We start from the raw sequence: 12,367 nt of genomic DNA, 5'->3' as shown, positions 1-12,367 counted from the left end.
GGTGAAACATACGGATGAAGGCGCGCATCTCCCTGGATGCGTACCACGTTTGGGCCATGGCAAGAGCGATGGCAAGAGCCAGACCAACAACAGCGAGGATTTCGTCAGCCGGCATGGTTGGGTGCATGGCAACGATTGCAATAGAGGGCTCGTGCAAAGTATCCGGAGCAAGGGTATAGTGACTGGTCGAGATGTGAGATGCGTAAGCTATACAACAAAACTTCTGCACGTTCTGTGAGAATCAAAGTCGGTTTGTGAACTAATGGTCCTCCTCGGGTTGACAGCGACGCTTGTCTCATATTATATGGACATATGTATGTGATGTACGTAGCTCGGATCAAAGTACTCTGGGTTTTTCCGTCTTCCAATCACCCAGGCTATGTAATACAGAACACATGGGCGCGCCTTTGAACCAAGTGGTGGCGGCCACCGTACCGCAACCTTTTCCCCTCGAACTAACATGATTGGCCTCATTAAGCGGTATCCATCGAGAGGAATCGGCCGGCGACTCGCGTGGTGAGCAGGTACAGTAGCTCGGCGAGCCCCCCCGGCAGACTTTAGCATCGGCCGCAGGGATCACAATGTACGCGGCTGAGCTCAGTGTCTGACGAATTGATCGTCATGGAAAATTGACTCCAGCCTACTGAACTGAACGAATGTCGAGCCGTGCGGGAAATCCCTCCCTCACACCGCCCCAGCCCACCCCTCGCCTGGCGTGCGAGTGAACTGGCCTCTCGTCACTTCCAGATCATCCCTGCCGCTGGAACGTGGGAACCTTACAAGTGCCAGTTCTAGCAAAGTGGTAGCAAGATCGCAGAAAGTCCATTGTCGATCTTCTATTGTAACAAGGCACTATACCTAAAATCTTCGAGAAGGACACTGGCTGCCAGGTTTGAATTGTAGGGGTGAGGGACGTGGGCTCAATTCTCCTCTGACAATGAAGCCGTGTCCCCTTGTTCTCGGATGGCCTCACCCCTGTACCCAGCTGCACGGCACCTGTTTTCCACCTTTAACTTCCAGGTGTAACTATAGATTGAAGTTCACCAGACTAGTAGGTATTGCTCGGCTTCCTGACCCCTGCTCATCCTACATCGGCCAGCCGTTCACTCCCAGTCACTCCGACATCTCCAACCCCATGCATCCGCCTTGTCGGCCGGATCCAGGAAGGTGGAGCTCGCGAGCCAACGTTTACAATAGTTAGCTTAATCTCTTTCTCCGGGCCCACCCCCTCTCCCACCCAGAACGCTTAACCATGTAGTAAGCGCGTTCATCAACGAAGGCTGTAAAAGGCATTCAGGGCCTTGGGGCTCGACAATGGCCGAGAAACACCGGGCGCAGGGATCGTGCCTGTAGACAGTCGTCATATGTCACATGTCATATATCGTGGCAGCCATTGAATTAGGTACCTATTAAAGTAGCAGTCATTCCGTGCGACTATCGAACTACTGTTTCACAGGCGAACAAAAAAACACCATGGCTTTCCTTCTTGGCTCGGGTAGTTAGTATGATAGCTACATGTGGTATCCTACAGCATATGCATACTTACGGGGGTAACGATACATATATATATTTATATGTGTACCCATATACAACACTTTGTCCTGCTTCAAAATGACCACGGTTACTCTATATATGCCAACTAATCACCACATACTAGATATTACCTACCACGGCCCCATGTATCCCTCATTATCGAACTTTACGTAGAATTTTGTTCAAAGCTGTGTGTTTGCTTGTGTGTGCCTACATCTGTATCTTGGTTCGTGTGTTTATACGTGTGTGCCGACGTCTGTGTGTTTGTTCGTGTGTCCAACCGTATGCTTTATGACTAATTGGACTCTGTTCAATCTTTTGCGGGTGGAAACGCTCAGGACAATGATAAAGATTGCAATCAAGAACGCATATACTGTTTTAGAATTTTTGAAAACCTAAAACTCCGAATTTTGTTCCTCGCAGCCACTGAGAAGCACGGTCGAATGACCCCAAAAGCCTAAGCTGTGGTCATCAACAAGTCATATATACCCCCGGCAGCTCCATTCTTTGCATGATTGCTCGCTGATAAAAAGAAAATCCCAGACAGGCTCAAGGAAGCGACGTATTCGAAGAGTTCGTTCATCAAGGTCATAAAAATACACTAGTACATGAAGAAGAGAGTTGCTGTTGACCCCGGAGCCGATAGCTATCCATACCTCCCTTGGTCAACATCGTCAGGGGGCAATAAAGGGGTAATCGCAAGGTCATCGCATCTCAAATGCGGGAAAGGTCATACGATCGCGCATGTTGATCTTCAGTTCAAACACGCCTTCCTCGGATCCCGCGTAGCTACAACAAGGTGAGTAAATGTGTGTTGAAAAATAAATGGGCACTCCAAACTTACAGATATCGACCGTCAGGGCTGAACCCGATCCCAGCGGTACCCGGTCCCATTTCGCGCATTGCATCCTCGGCAGAGTTTGTCAATGGAAGGGACGGCCCTCCGGTGCCAGCGAGTCTCGATGCTCCTGCCAAAACCCTCGCGAAGCTTGATCCAGGTGTCCAGTTGCCGTTTCCATCGAGAGACCTGTTGCTGGACATACCAGACATGTACATCATTCGAGCAAGACGGACTTCTGCATCTGGGACGCGGCCTGCCAGTTCTGAGACGCGCTCCATCCGGGCTTCACGGAGTTGAGCAATTGACGGTTGACCACGTCGCGTTGTGGTCCGGCTGCCGTCATGCTGATTTACCCCAGTGCGACGACTTGTTCCAGAGCTGGAAGCTGCTCTATGGACCCTTACATCAGCCTCGTCACTAGCCGATTCGGTATTGCTTGAGCGAGCAACTTCGCGCCGAATGGCGTTTTCGAGAGCTTGGATGTCGTTGGTGGCAAGGGCCACACGCGACTCGGCACGACGGACCTGTCGTTGCAAATTCTCAATGTGCGCAAGTCTTTGCTGTCTTGATTCGGTGTAGTCTGTCAAGACGCGGGAAAGGCTGTTGTCCGTATCAGCAGGAGACACGGTGGAGGTAGGCAATGTGGTCGTCCTCGCGGAACTTGGCTCGCTGTCATCTGTCGCCTCGCCATGTGCTCTGTCCGATAATAGTCGAGCTCGCTCGGTTGAGAGTCTGCGAGCGTAACTTTCCCCGACATCGAGCTCTCTTTGCAACTCCTGAGACCGCTGTTGTAGAAACTGCTCTTCGTTGGTAAGTTGTCTCTGCAATAATCGCTCTAGAGAAGCCACCAGATGGGCATTAGATTCCCTGGATGCTTCACGAAATTGCTCCAACTGAGTCGAGTTCTCTTGGAGCAATCGTTGTTGTGTGTCGAGCTGCCTGCGAAGTAAAGTTGACAACTGTCGCTCATCTGCTAGTTGTCGCTCGAGCTGCATTCCAAGTCGTCTCTCTGCCTCTAGAGCTGCTTCAATACGGAACAAACTTGCTCGGTTGTTGTCCGTTTCTCGAGCAGTCTGCAACGCAGATTGTATTACATGCCAAGGGTCTCCTGGCGGAATATTACCTGACGGCACGGGTGGTGTAGGGTTCGAGTCGGATGAGTCGTGATCGTCGCCAATACGGCCAGGAGAAGCAGAGAGCCTACTTGTTTGATTCTCATTTGGGTCCAAAAGTCGCCCTGCATCGCCGCCAGGTTGCGAAAATACCACCGACGTTCTCCTCCGCGGTTGATAAGACCGGGAAGTCGTTGGAGCAGATGTAGGATTCAACAAATGCACGTCGTAGCCTCGTCTGATGTCGCCCGAGCTCCTTGGTCGGGGTGAAGAGACATATTGGAGATTTGTAGCTGCGTCAAGACTGTCGAGCGAGGCATCGAGACGTCTTACATTGTGCAAGGTGGTTTCCAGTGCCTCAATGACAGATCTTTCTTGAGCACCAAGATCAAGACCTTGATGATACGTTAACAGGTCATGTCGACTATATCGGTCGTTGGAATCTGAGACATCTCCAAGACCCAGTTCTGCCTCTGCCTGTTGAGGAGACAATCCCCTGATAGCCCTCATGCGAGCAAGATGCTGTTGTTTGAGACGTTCCTTGACGCCGAGGTTCCGATAAGCCACCGGGGTGCCGTTTTCCATATCCACTATCTCTGTCTCGTGCCTGTCCAGGTGCACAACTTGTCTTCGCATAAAGCATTGCCTGACATCTGCTAGCCCGATTCTTCCGTGGTCTTCGGCCCAAGCAAGGATGTCCCATGGTGCAGGTGAAAATGCCATTGCCCTTACACAACCCCATAGAGTAGACCGAGATGAGCGAAAGGTGCATATTATCGATTTTTCAGGCACGCCATCACCGCGGAGAAGCGTTTCGACGTCAAAGACCGATATTGAGCCACCCTGGGAGGAGGAAGCGCATAAATGGCCAGAAGGTGAGAACGCGACAGCGAAGCTGAAGTCGGCGTCAACAATATCTCCGGTGGGAACGACCACCTCAGAGATCGATTTCCATTGATATGTAGGATATTGAACAGAGACTTGGGCGTCCTTAGCATCCTCCTCGGGATAACGTCGATAGAAGTAGACCCGGTCGGAGTCACCGACGGCGGCGATGATGTCTGAATCCGGTGACATTGTAGCGTAATTCATGGGTACGTTATGGGGCAAAGTAGCCAAAAGCTTCCGTTGCGCGAGGGAGTATAGCTTTACCGTTTTGTCATTGTTGCTGATCAACACCACGGTTTCATCCGGAACCTTCCCCTTGTGGACCATGGCGTGTATACTCATCGAGTTGACAATCTCGCCTCCCATGAAATACACCAACAAATCATGACCGAAGCACTTCGGATGGCCGTGTTCGTCTTTTTCAACCTTGATAAAGGCGCAATCGCCGTTCATCTCCCCTCCCACGCATACCCATCCCAGATCTGCAGCTAGACATCTTGCCTCGAACGGGATCGTCGCCAGCAGGGAGTTCTGCTGTGTCTTGAGATCGAGGACGAAAACGTCGTAGTTTGTGGCATAGTAGATAAAATCAGCATCGGAGGCACTGATAAAATGGCGCAGCTGATGATGGTGTACGGGTATCTTCGTGGGATAGTATTTTGTAAGTGTTGCTAAGCCTTGTGTAGGAGTGAGGCATAGTTCGCGGTCGGATACGGTCATTTCGTGGGAAAAGGGACTAGGAGTTGAGAGGCATGCCTCGAATGTTGTTGATGCGGCTCAGGGGAATTCGTAGGAAGAGGTATGGAGGGCTCATAGGTCGGTTGGGCTGAGGATGAGTGAATGGGTGAGTTGATAAAAGGAATGTCGGCTGCGATAGAGTACGGCGGCGTCAGACCATGACAGGAGTCAAGATCTTGTGCTAGCAATAACCGAGCTTGTTCAGAGGCAGGAAGGAGTACGATTGCGCGCAGTCGAGGGATGGACTGGGGAGAGTGTTGAGCTATCGCAATCACAGTATGTATGTATCCGCAGGTGCGGTACGGGTGGGAAACCTCGTCGTAGTAATGTGATGCAATGTATTCGACGGCCACCTTGTTTGTGGCTAGTGAGGCTAGTTGCTTGTCTGTGGAGATGGGATAGCTGCACTCGTAGGTACTTGTGGCAGAGGGTTCGGGCTCCGTGCTCTGTGCTGGGACTGGGTACGAGGCTTGATGTACGGGGAGGTGACAGGCTCATCGTCACTGGCACCGGCGGAATCGCAGAGAAGCGCCAAGACCGAAGGCGAGCCCGAGCGAGAGAAAGATTTTGTCTCCTACATTTTATCTCGAGCTGCTTCCGACATCCTGAGCTCATCATCGCCATCAACTCTACCATTCCATCTGTCTTTTGTCTAATATCCTCTTCCTCTCTCTGTGAACTCCATCCCCTGCTGTACATCAGTTCTCTTGCGTCGTCTTGTTTCACATACTAGAGCAATCATGATTGCCTCAAGGTTGTCCCGAGCTGTAAGTCGATGCAGAGCCATCCATCTGTCATGCTCTACTAACAAGTCTGTTCAGCTCCCGCGCTCATCTCCCATCTCCCGCATCTCTCAGATTCGAGCACCTCGCTCATCAATAATTTCTCGATATGCCTCCAGTGATGCCTCTGAGGGCACCGAAAAAGTCAAGGGCCAGGTCATCGGTATCGATCTGGGTACGACAAATTCGGCCGTCGCCGTTATGGAAGGCAAGCAGCCTCGAATTATAGAAAACGCCGAAGGTACACGGACAACACCATCAGTGGTCGCCTTCTCCGAAAATGGCGAGCGTCTGGTTGGTATCGCTGCTAAGCGACAGGCTGTTGTCAACCCCGAAAACACTCTGTTCGCCACGAAGCGGTTGATCGGAAGAAAATTCTCGGATCCCGAATGCCAGCGTGACATCAAGGAGGTTCCATACAAGATTGTACAGCACACCAACGGCGACGCCTGGCTTGAGGCTCGCGGCCAAAAGTACTCTCCTTCGCAAATTGGTGGCATGGTCCTGCAAAAGATGAAGGAGACTGCTGAAGCCTACCTCGGCAAGCCTGTCAAGAACGGTGTCGTCACTGTCCCTGCCTACTTCAACGACATGCAGCGTCAAGCTACCAAGGATGCTGGTCAAATCGCTGGTCTTAACGTTCTCCGTGTCGTCAACGAGCCTACTGCCGCTGCGCTTGCCTACGGTCTCGAAAAGGAGGAGGACAAAATCATCGCAGTCTACGATCTCGGTGGTGGCACTTTCGATATTTCCATCCTTGAAATCCAAAAGGGCGTCTTCGAAGTCAAGTCTACCAACGGTGATACTCACTTGGGTGGTGAAGATTTCGATATCTCACTGGTGCGACACATTGTTCAGGACTTCAAGAAGACCTCTGGCCTCGACCTCTCCAACGACCGCATGGCCATCCAGCGTATCCGTGAGGCGGCTGAGAAGGCCAAGATCGAACTCTCATCTTCTCTCCAAACTGAGATCAACCTGCCATTCATTACTGCCGACGCCTCTGGTCCTAAGCACATCAACCTCAAGATGACCCGCGCTCAGCTTGAGAAGTTGGTTGACCCTCTGATCTCCAAGACCATCGAGCCTGTCCGCAAGGCTCTCAAGGATGCCAACCTCCAGGCCAAGGAAATCCAAGAAGTGATTCTTGTCGGTGGTATGACTCGTATGCCCAAGGTCGCCGAGTCTGTGAAGAGCATTTTCGGTCGTGACCCTGCCAAGTCTGTCAACCCTGACGAGGCTGTTGCCATCGGTGCCGCCATCCAGGGTGCTGTGCTGGCCGGTGAGGTCATGGACGTTCTGCTGCTCGATGTCACTCCCCTTTCCCTCGGTATCGAGACGCTCGGCGGTGTCTTCACCCGCTTGATCAACCGAAACACCACTATCCCCACCAAGAAGTCCCAGATTTTCTCCACTGCCGCTGATTTCCAGACCGCCGTCGAGATCAAGGTGTACCAGGGTGAGCGTGAACTAGTCCGTGACAACAAGCTCCTGGGCAACTTCCAGCTGGTCGGCATTCCTCCTGCTCACCGAGGTGTTCCTCAGATCGAAGTGACCTTCGATATCGATGCTGATTCTATTGTGCACGTTCACGCCAAGGACAAGTCCACCAACAAGGATCAATCCATCACCATTGCCTCTGGCTCCGGTCTCTCGGACGCCGAAATTCAGAACATGGTCGATGATGCTGAGAAGTATGGCGCCCAAGATAAGGAGCGCAAGGCTGCCATTGAGGCTGCCAACCGTGCCGACAGTGTGCTGAATGACACTGAGAAGGCGCTCAAGGAGTTTGAAGACAAGCTTGACAAGGCCGAGGCGGACACCATCCGCGAGAAGATCGCCTCCCTCCGTGAATATGTCGCCCAGAACCAAGCCGGCGAAGGCAACGCCACGGCCGAGGAAATGAAGGCCAAGATTGACGAACTCCAAGCTTCCGCCCTTACCTTGTTCGACAAGATGCACAAGGCTCGCGAGGAGCAACAACAGCAGCAATCTAGCAGCGACTCCCAACAGGGTGGCGAGCAAAAGCCTTGAGCAAAAGGAAGATGAACGGTGAACAAAAGCGACCTGTATTCTAATGATATCCCTGTACTCGACTTTTTTATTTGTTTCAAACTGTGGCCAACCACTCAGCTTTTCTTGTGATCATGTATGCAAACATTCTCAAAGTTGTCTTATCGCACAGGGGAACATGGGCTGTGTATTTGCCAATTGGCTGGCGGTGGAGTGAAAGGGGGGAAACAGGCTCAACTGGATCACGCGATGAACCACTTTCATACTAGGGACAAGGCGAGTTGATGGGCTGCATTTCATGAAACAACTACATTGCTCTTCTGCGACACAAATCGAAACAAGATGTGTGTAGGAGGAGGAACAGCAAAAGAGGATGATTATGTAATTGGCAGGTGAGAGAGTGTGTGGACATACCGCGAGTCCTGGTTCGCTTTGAACCCTTTTTGGGGTTGAGCGGGACCATCATGGCGTGTCGCGTGTCTGAGTAGAAAAAAGAAAAGAAAAAGTAATCTCCTCTCAAAAGATTTGACTCTGTATACCGTGTGGTATATCAACCAGCAATAGTTCCCATGTGGCAAGTGCGCAGGTGACTTGTGCGTATAATAGTACGGGAGTACGGAGTATGCGCGAGAGATTACGGAGTAGCTTAGGCTATTCCTCTTCGGATCAGGCACTGTAGCGGGCTAGTTAGGGAGCTATTGTTACCGCATCTCGGGACCTATTTTACATGAAGCCCGCCCGAGACGGCCTCGGAAAACGGCGGCAAGGAAATACGGGGAGCAGGGGGGTGACGGTGCATAAAAGCTGGATTGGGAGCGCCGCTTTCCATGCTCCCGCGCATTCCGTAGTCGGGAGACTGTTGAGGTATTATTATTGTTATTAAATTTGTAACAGACGTAAGACACGTACTCCGTAAGGGTATTGGGATGCAAGTGGAGCGACGCCGCAAAGTAGTACTGTAGGTTAGCGTAGACACGTCCCCAAGCATAAGCAAAAATTCTAATCACGGGTTGCGACGGGAGTATGGATGGATGGCGGGCAAAAGCATGCGAACGCACATACACCCGCTCCCTCTCTCTCTTCTCGGATACGGATAAACACAGAGTATGTACGGAGGTCGGATCGGGATAGCGAGTACGGACGAAGTACAGTAAGGGATCCATCCAGCACCACTCACTAGCCACGACCTCGGTGATGACGATCGGACGTGTCTCACAATGATATTTTTTCCTTCTATTGTTATTTACCATATCTACTGGAGAGAGCGAAATAGAGCAAGTAATAGATAGATCATGGATGATAAGTGGAGATCGGCGTACGGAGTAGGGAGTTACAGTACTCTGGTACTCTGTGCAGTCAATGAAAACGGTAGGGTAAGCTAGTTGCGCTTCACTAGGCAGAGAGGGCCAAGTAGGGCAGAGTAATAAGGGGGGGAGAGAGAGAGAGAGTAAACGGATAACGTGAACGGATACGAGGTAAACTTCGCTAGCCATTACCTACCAAGCTAGGTCAAAAATCATACAATACCTTTCGTCAGTCACAGGGGGGGCACAGAAAAAAGGCTAAGGGGGATCGACCTCCCTAAATGGTGATAGGGCACGGGTACGTACTTGTACCAAAGGAGCCGAGCAAGAACAGGCGAATATGCGCAGGGGGGTGACCGCAGTGCACACAGTCTGCATGCACAGTGCAGCTAATGACAAAACCCCCCAACACCGCCACAACCCTAAGGTTATCTAGCGATAGAATACGCTCCGTGTATTCCTAGAGTACCTTGAGCTACTCCGTCCTCCGTATGAACAAGAGTTAAGATTCAAGGAAGGTAAGAAGAGCGAGCCAGCGAGTGACGAGTGGGTAACTCAGATAAGGTCGAGTCCGGAGCAGAGGGCAACTCTTCGTAATGTCGTGGATCTAGACCTCAGAGACCTACACTTAGACTTTGGCAGGAAATTGTGTACAGTAGAGAGGGTACAGTACGAATCTCAGGTATCTCAGGTATCTCAGGTATCTACATAGTTAGGTGGCTTTTGTTTTGCCTTGGGTTGTTACCTCAAGTACAGGCATAAGAGAGGAGGATTACACAGGCTATACCGTTAAGGGAGTACAGCGTCCGTACAACCACAGTAGGCAAGCACGTATTTCAATTTGACACCGTTTGTGCAACGTTCATAGTGTCCAGTACATGCTTGTGTCTTGGTGCACAACACGATAGCTGGAAGAGGGATGGCATGGCCGGGTGTGTCCTGTGCAGCCATGTGGACATGTTTGACGTTTAGGACATACCCATCGACGACGAGCAGATGTCATCAGTGAGATACTGTACGGGGGTATGCGACGTCTTGCCGAGGAGTATATTGTATGATTGACGACACTTTGTTTATCTTTTCCTTGAGAGAAACAATTAAACTCACGAGGCACGTGTACGTACAGTCGATTAGGAGTGAGTTTGTCACTTACTTAACTGCACAGTAGCATTACGGAGCCCAAGACAAGTTAGGCCGCAATATTGCCTCATCGGAGGGAAATAGACTTTACTTTTCTCAGCCAGACCAAGCTAAGGAAACCAGGCTCCTCCAGACATGGACAAGCACAGACTAGTGGGCTAGAGGAATAGTGAGTCGACCGAGTGGTTACACCGACAAGGTTTGTGTCTCTTTTCTTTTTTTTTCCTTTTTGTGAATCGTCGGTTGCTGATTGGCGTTGTTGTTCTTCCATACGAGTAGACGACTCGGAAACACGTCGATTTGACATGACACCGTGAGGCGGTGGGAACCACGGAAATCATGATATACTTGACGAAGCTGTCAACCAATACTCCGTCGCTAGCTTATCTACCTACGACAACCTACAGTACCAGACCTACGGGTACAGTCCCTAGCACATACAGTACTGTACAGTACGACTGCCAATCCTTACTCAGCTTTGGTCCGGAGTTACTTGTACATACTTTCGGGCAGAGGAATGAAAAGGAAACAGAGTGACTAGCGGCTCGTGTGTCAATGACGATGCAGGTCGCAAAGCTAAGGCGGACGCCTATCGGGGATTCTACAGAGCCTACTGTAGGGTACTAAAGTTGGGTTGGGCTTAAGGGAAAAAGGGGGGGGTGGACTATACGAGTGGGAACCATCTGATCCGTGATCAGTGACGATGACTGACGAATCTAGTGGTGGGATGCGAGCTGAGCACAGTAATCCATCGATCCTAAAGCATCAGCACTGGCATCAGCGCACTCTGTCCTGATGGATACGACCCCAAGCCCACTCACTCAATGCTGATAGTTGCTTCATGTGTAGAGAAAAGCTGTACGACAACCACGTCAGGATAGGCTAGGTTGGTCCAGGTATCCAAGCGACGCCTGTTGAGCCCTGGCTAACCAACCCTGGCCCCCTGCCCAAGGTCAGCAAGGTTTAACACGAGACGTGTCCCGTAGACTGAAACAAACTTGCTGTACAGTCCTTGCAAGCGATAGGGAATATCGGTACGAGTAGGTGTACGTGATCCGAGATTACACGCACTGGGTCAGTGGGATACCTGGGTAGCCCCCAACAGGCTACCTCAGGGAGGGATGCATAGGCGTGGCAAGGCCTAGGAGAGCCACTATCGCGGGGCTTTGCCGGAAGGTCTCCAGGCCCTAAGATAGACTGCTAGGCACCTAATTTAGTCCGCAACATTGGGGATAAAAACGGGCATTATTGACACTGTCCTCGTCCTCGTGGGTGCACAACACGAGACACAATATAAGGTACCCTCTAACTAGCTAGTAACGAAGTGACCAAGGGCGTGCATCAGGGAAAACATGTGTACGGTTATGGAATCCAAGGACCAACGATTTCCATCTGAATCCATGAAACTCATACCACACTCGGGGGGGTGACGTTGTATATGACTACCTGCCTAGCCGTCTACCTACCTGACGCTATATCCACTGAGGCTTACTCCGTGTTGTGTCGCAGACTGAAGCAAGGGTAGTACTCGCCTTTTCGACGGGTATGATGGAGGAGGAGTAAGACTGTGCTGCAGGTAGTATACTCCGTAGACGAATGCTACCTGACTGCAGGGGGGTCCGCATTGAGCTACAGTATTCCTTCAATGAATACTGTCCACACTGTCCACACTGTCCGTGCCCAGAGGACGAGCAATAAACCCTGGTCGGCGGCCAACGTAATAAGGAGTATGGAGGACTCGCTAAGGTTCTCGGTATCCTTCACCAGTCGATCAATCTCGTCAAATTGTCTATGGCTTGCGTATTCATCATTGGCCCAGGCCACGTCGAGTGCCACAATTCAGCAAGCGAGAACCCGCCTTTGTCACCTTTTCATTCGAAACCTTTATCCTTTTTTTATTCCTCACCATAGCCCTCTACGTCCCGGCTAACACTATCTGGGCCCCATTCTGTTATTCTCCTCCTCCTTCTCCTCCTCCTCCTCCTCGTCCTCGTCTCTACGCTATCCTTCCCATCC

General features: G+C 51.2%; 2 protein-coding genes across 2 annotated transcripts; one reads left to right on the top strand and one right to left on the bottom strand.

The window, feature by feature from the left end:
- Positions 1-2,237: 2,237 nt before the first annotated feature.
- On the bottom strand, positions 2,238-5,094 carry PV08_06652 (uncharacterized protein; the record flags this gene model as incomplete). The annotated part of the gene is made up of 2 exons (XM_016380985.1): positions 2,238-2,322; positions 2,378-5,094. The coding sequence occupies 2 exons, from the start codon at positions 5,092-5,094 to the stop codon at positions 2,238-2,240; spliced, it is 2,802 nt and encodes a 933-aa protein (XP_016234087.1).
- A 758-nt stretch (positions 5,095-5,852) lies between these two features.
- On the top strand, positions 5,853-7,928 carry PV08_06651 (hsp7-like protein; the record flags this gene model as incomplete). Its single annotated transcript, XM_016380984.1, has 2 exons — positions 5,853-5,879; positions 5,934-7,928. 2 exons carry the CDS (start codon positions 5,853-5,855, stop codon positions 7,926-7,928), a joined length of 2,022 nt encoding a protein of 673 aa, XP_016234086.1.
- Between the last annotated feature and the right edge of the window lie 4,439 nt (positions 7,929-12,367).

This window comes from Exophiala spinifera (genome assembly GCF_000836115.1).
Source record: "Exophiala spinifera strain CBS 89968 unplaced genomic scaffold supercont1.5, whole genome shotgun sequence".
NCBI classification, from domain to species: domain Eukaryota; kingdom Fungi; phylum Ascomycota; class Eurotiomycetes; order Chaetothyriales; family Herpotrichiellaceae; genus Exophiala; species Exophiala spinifera.
This window is presented reverse-complemented; position numbering and strand designations above follow the sequence as displayed.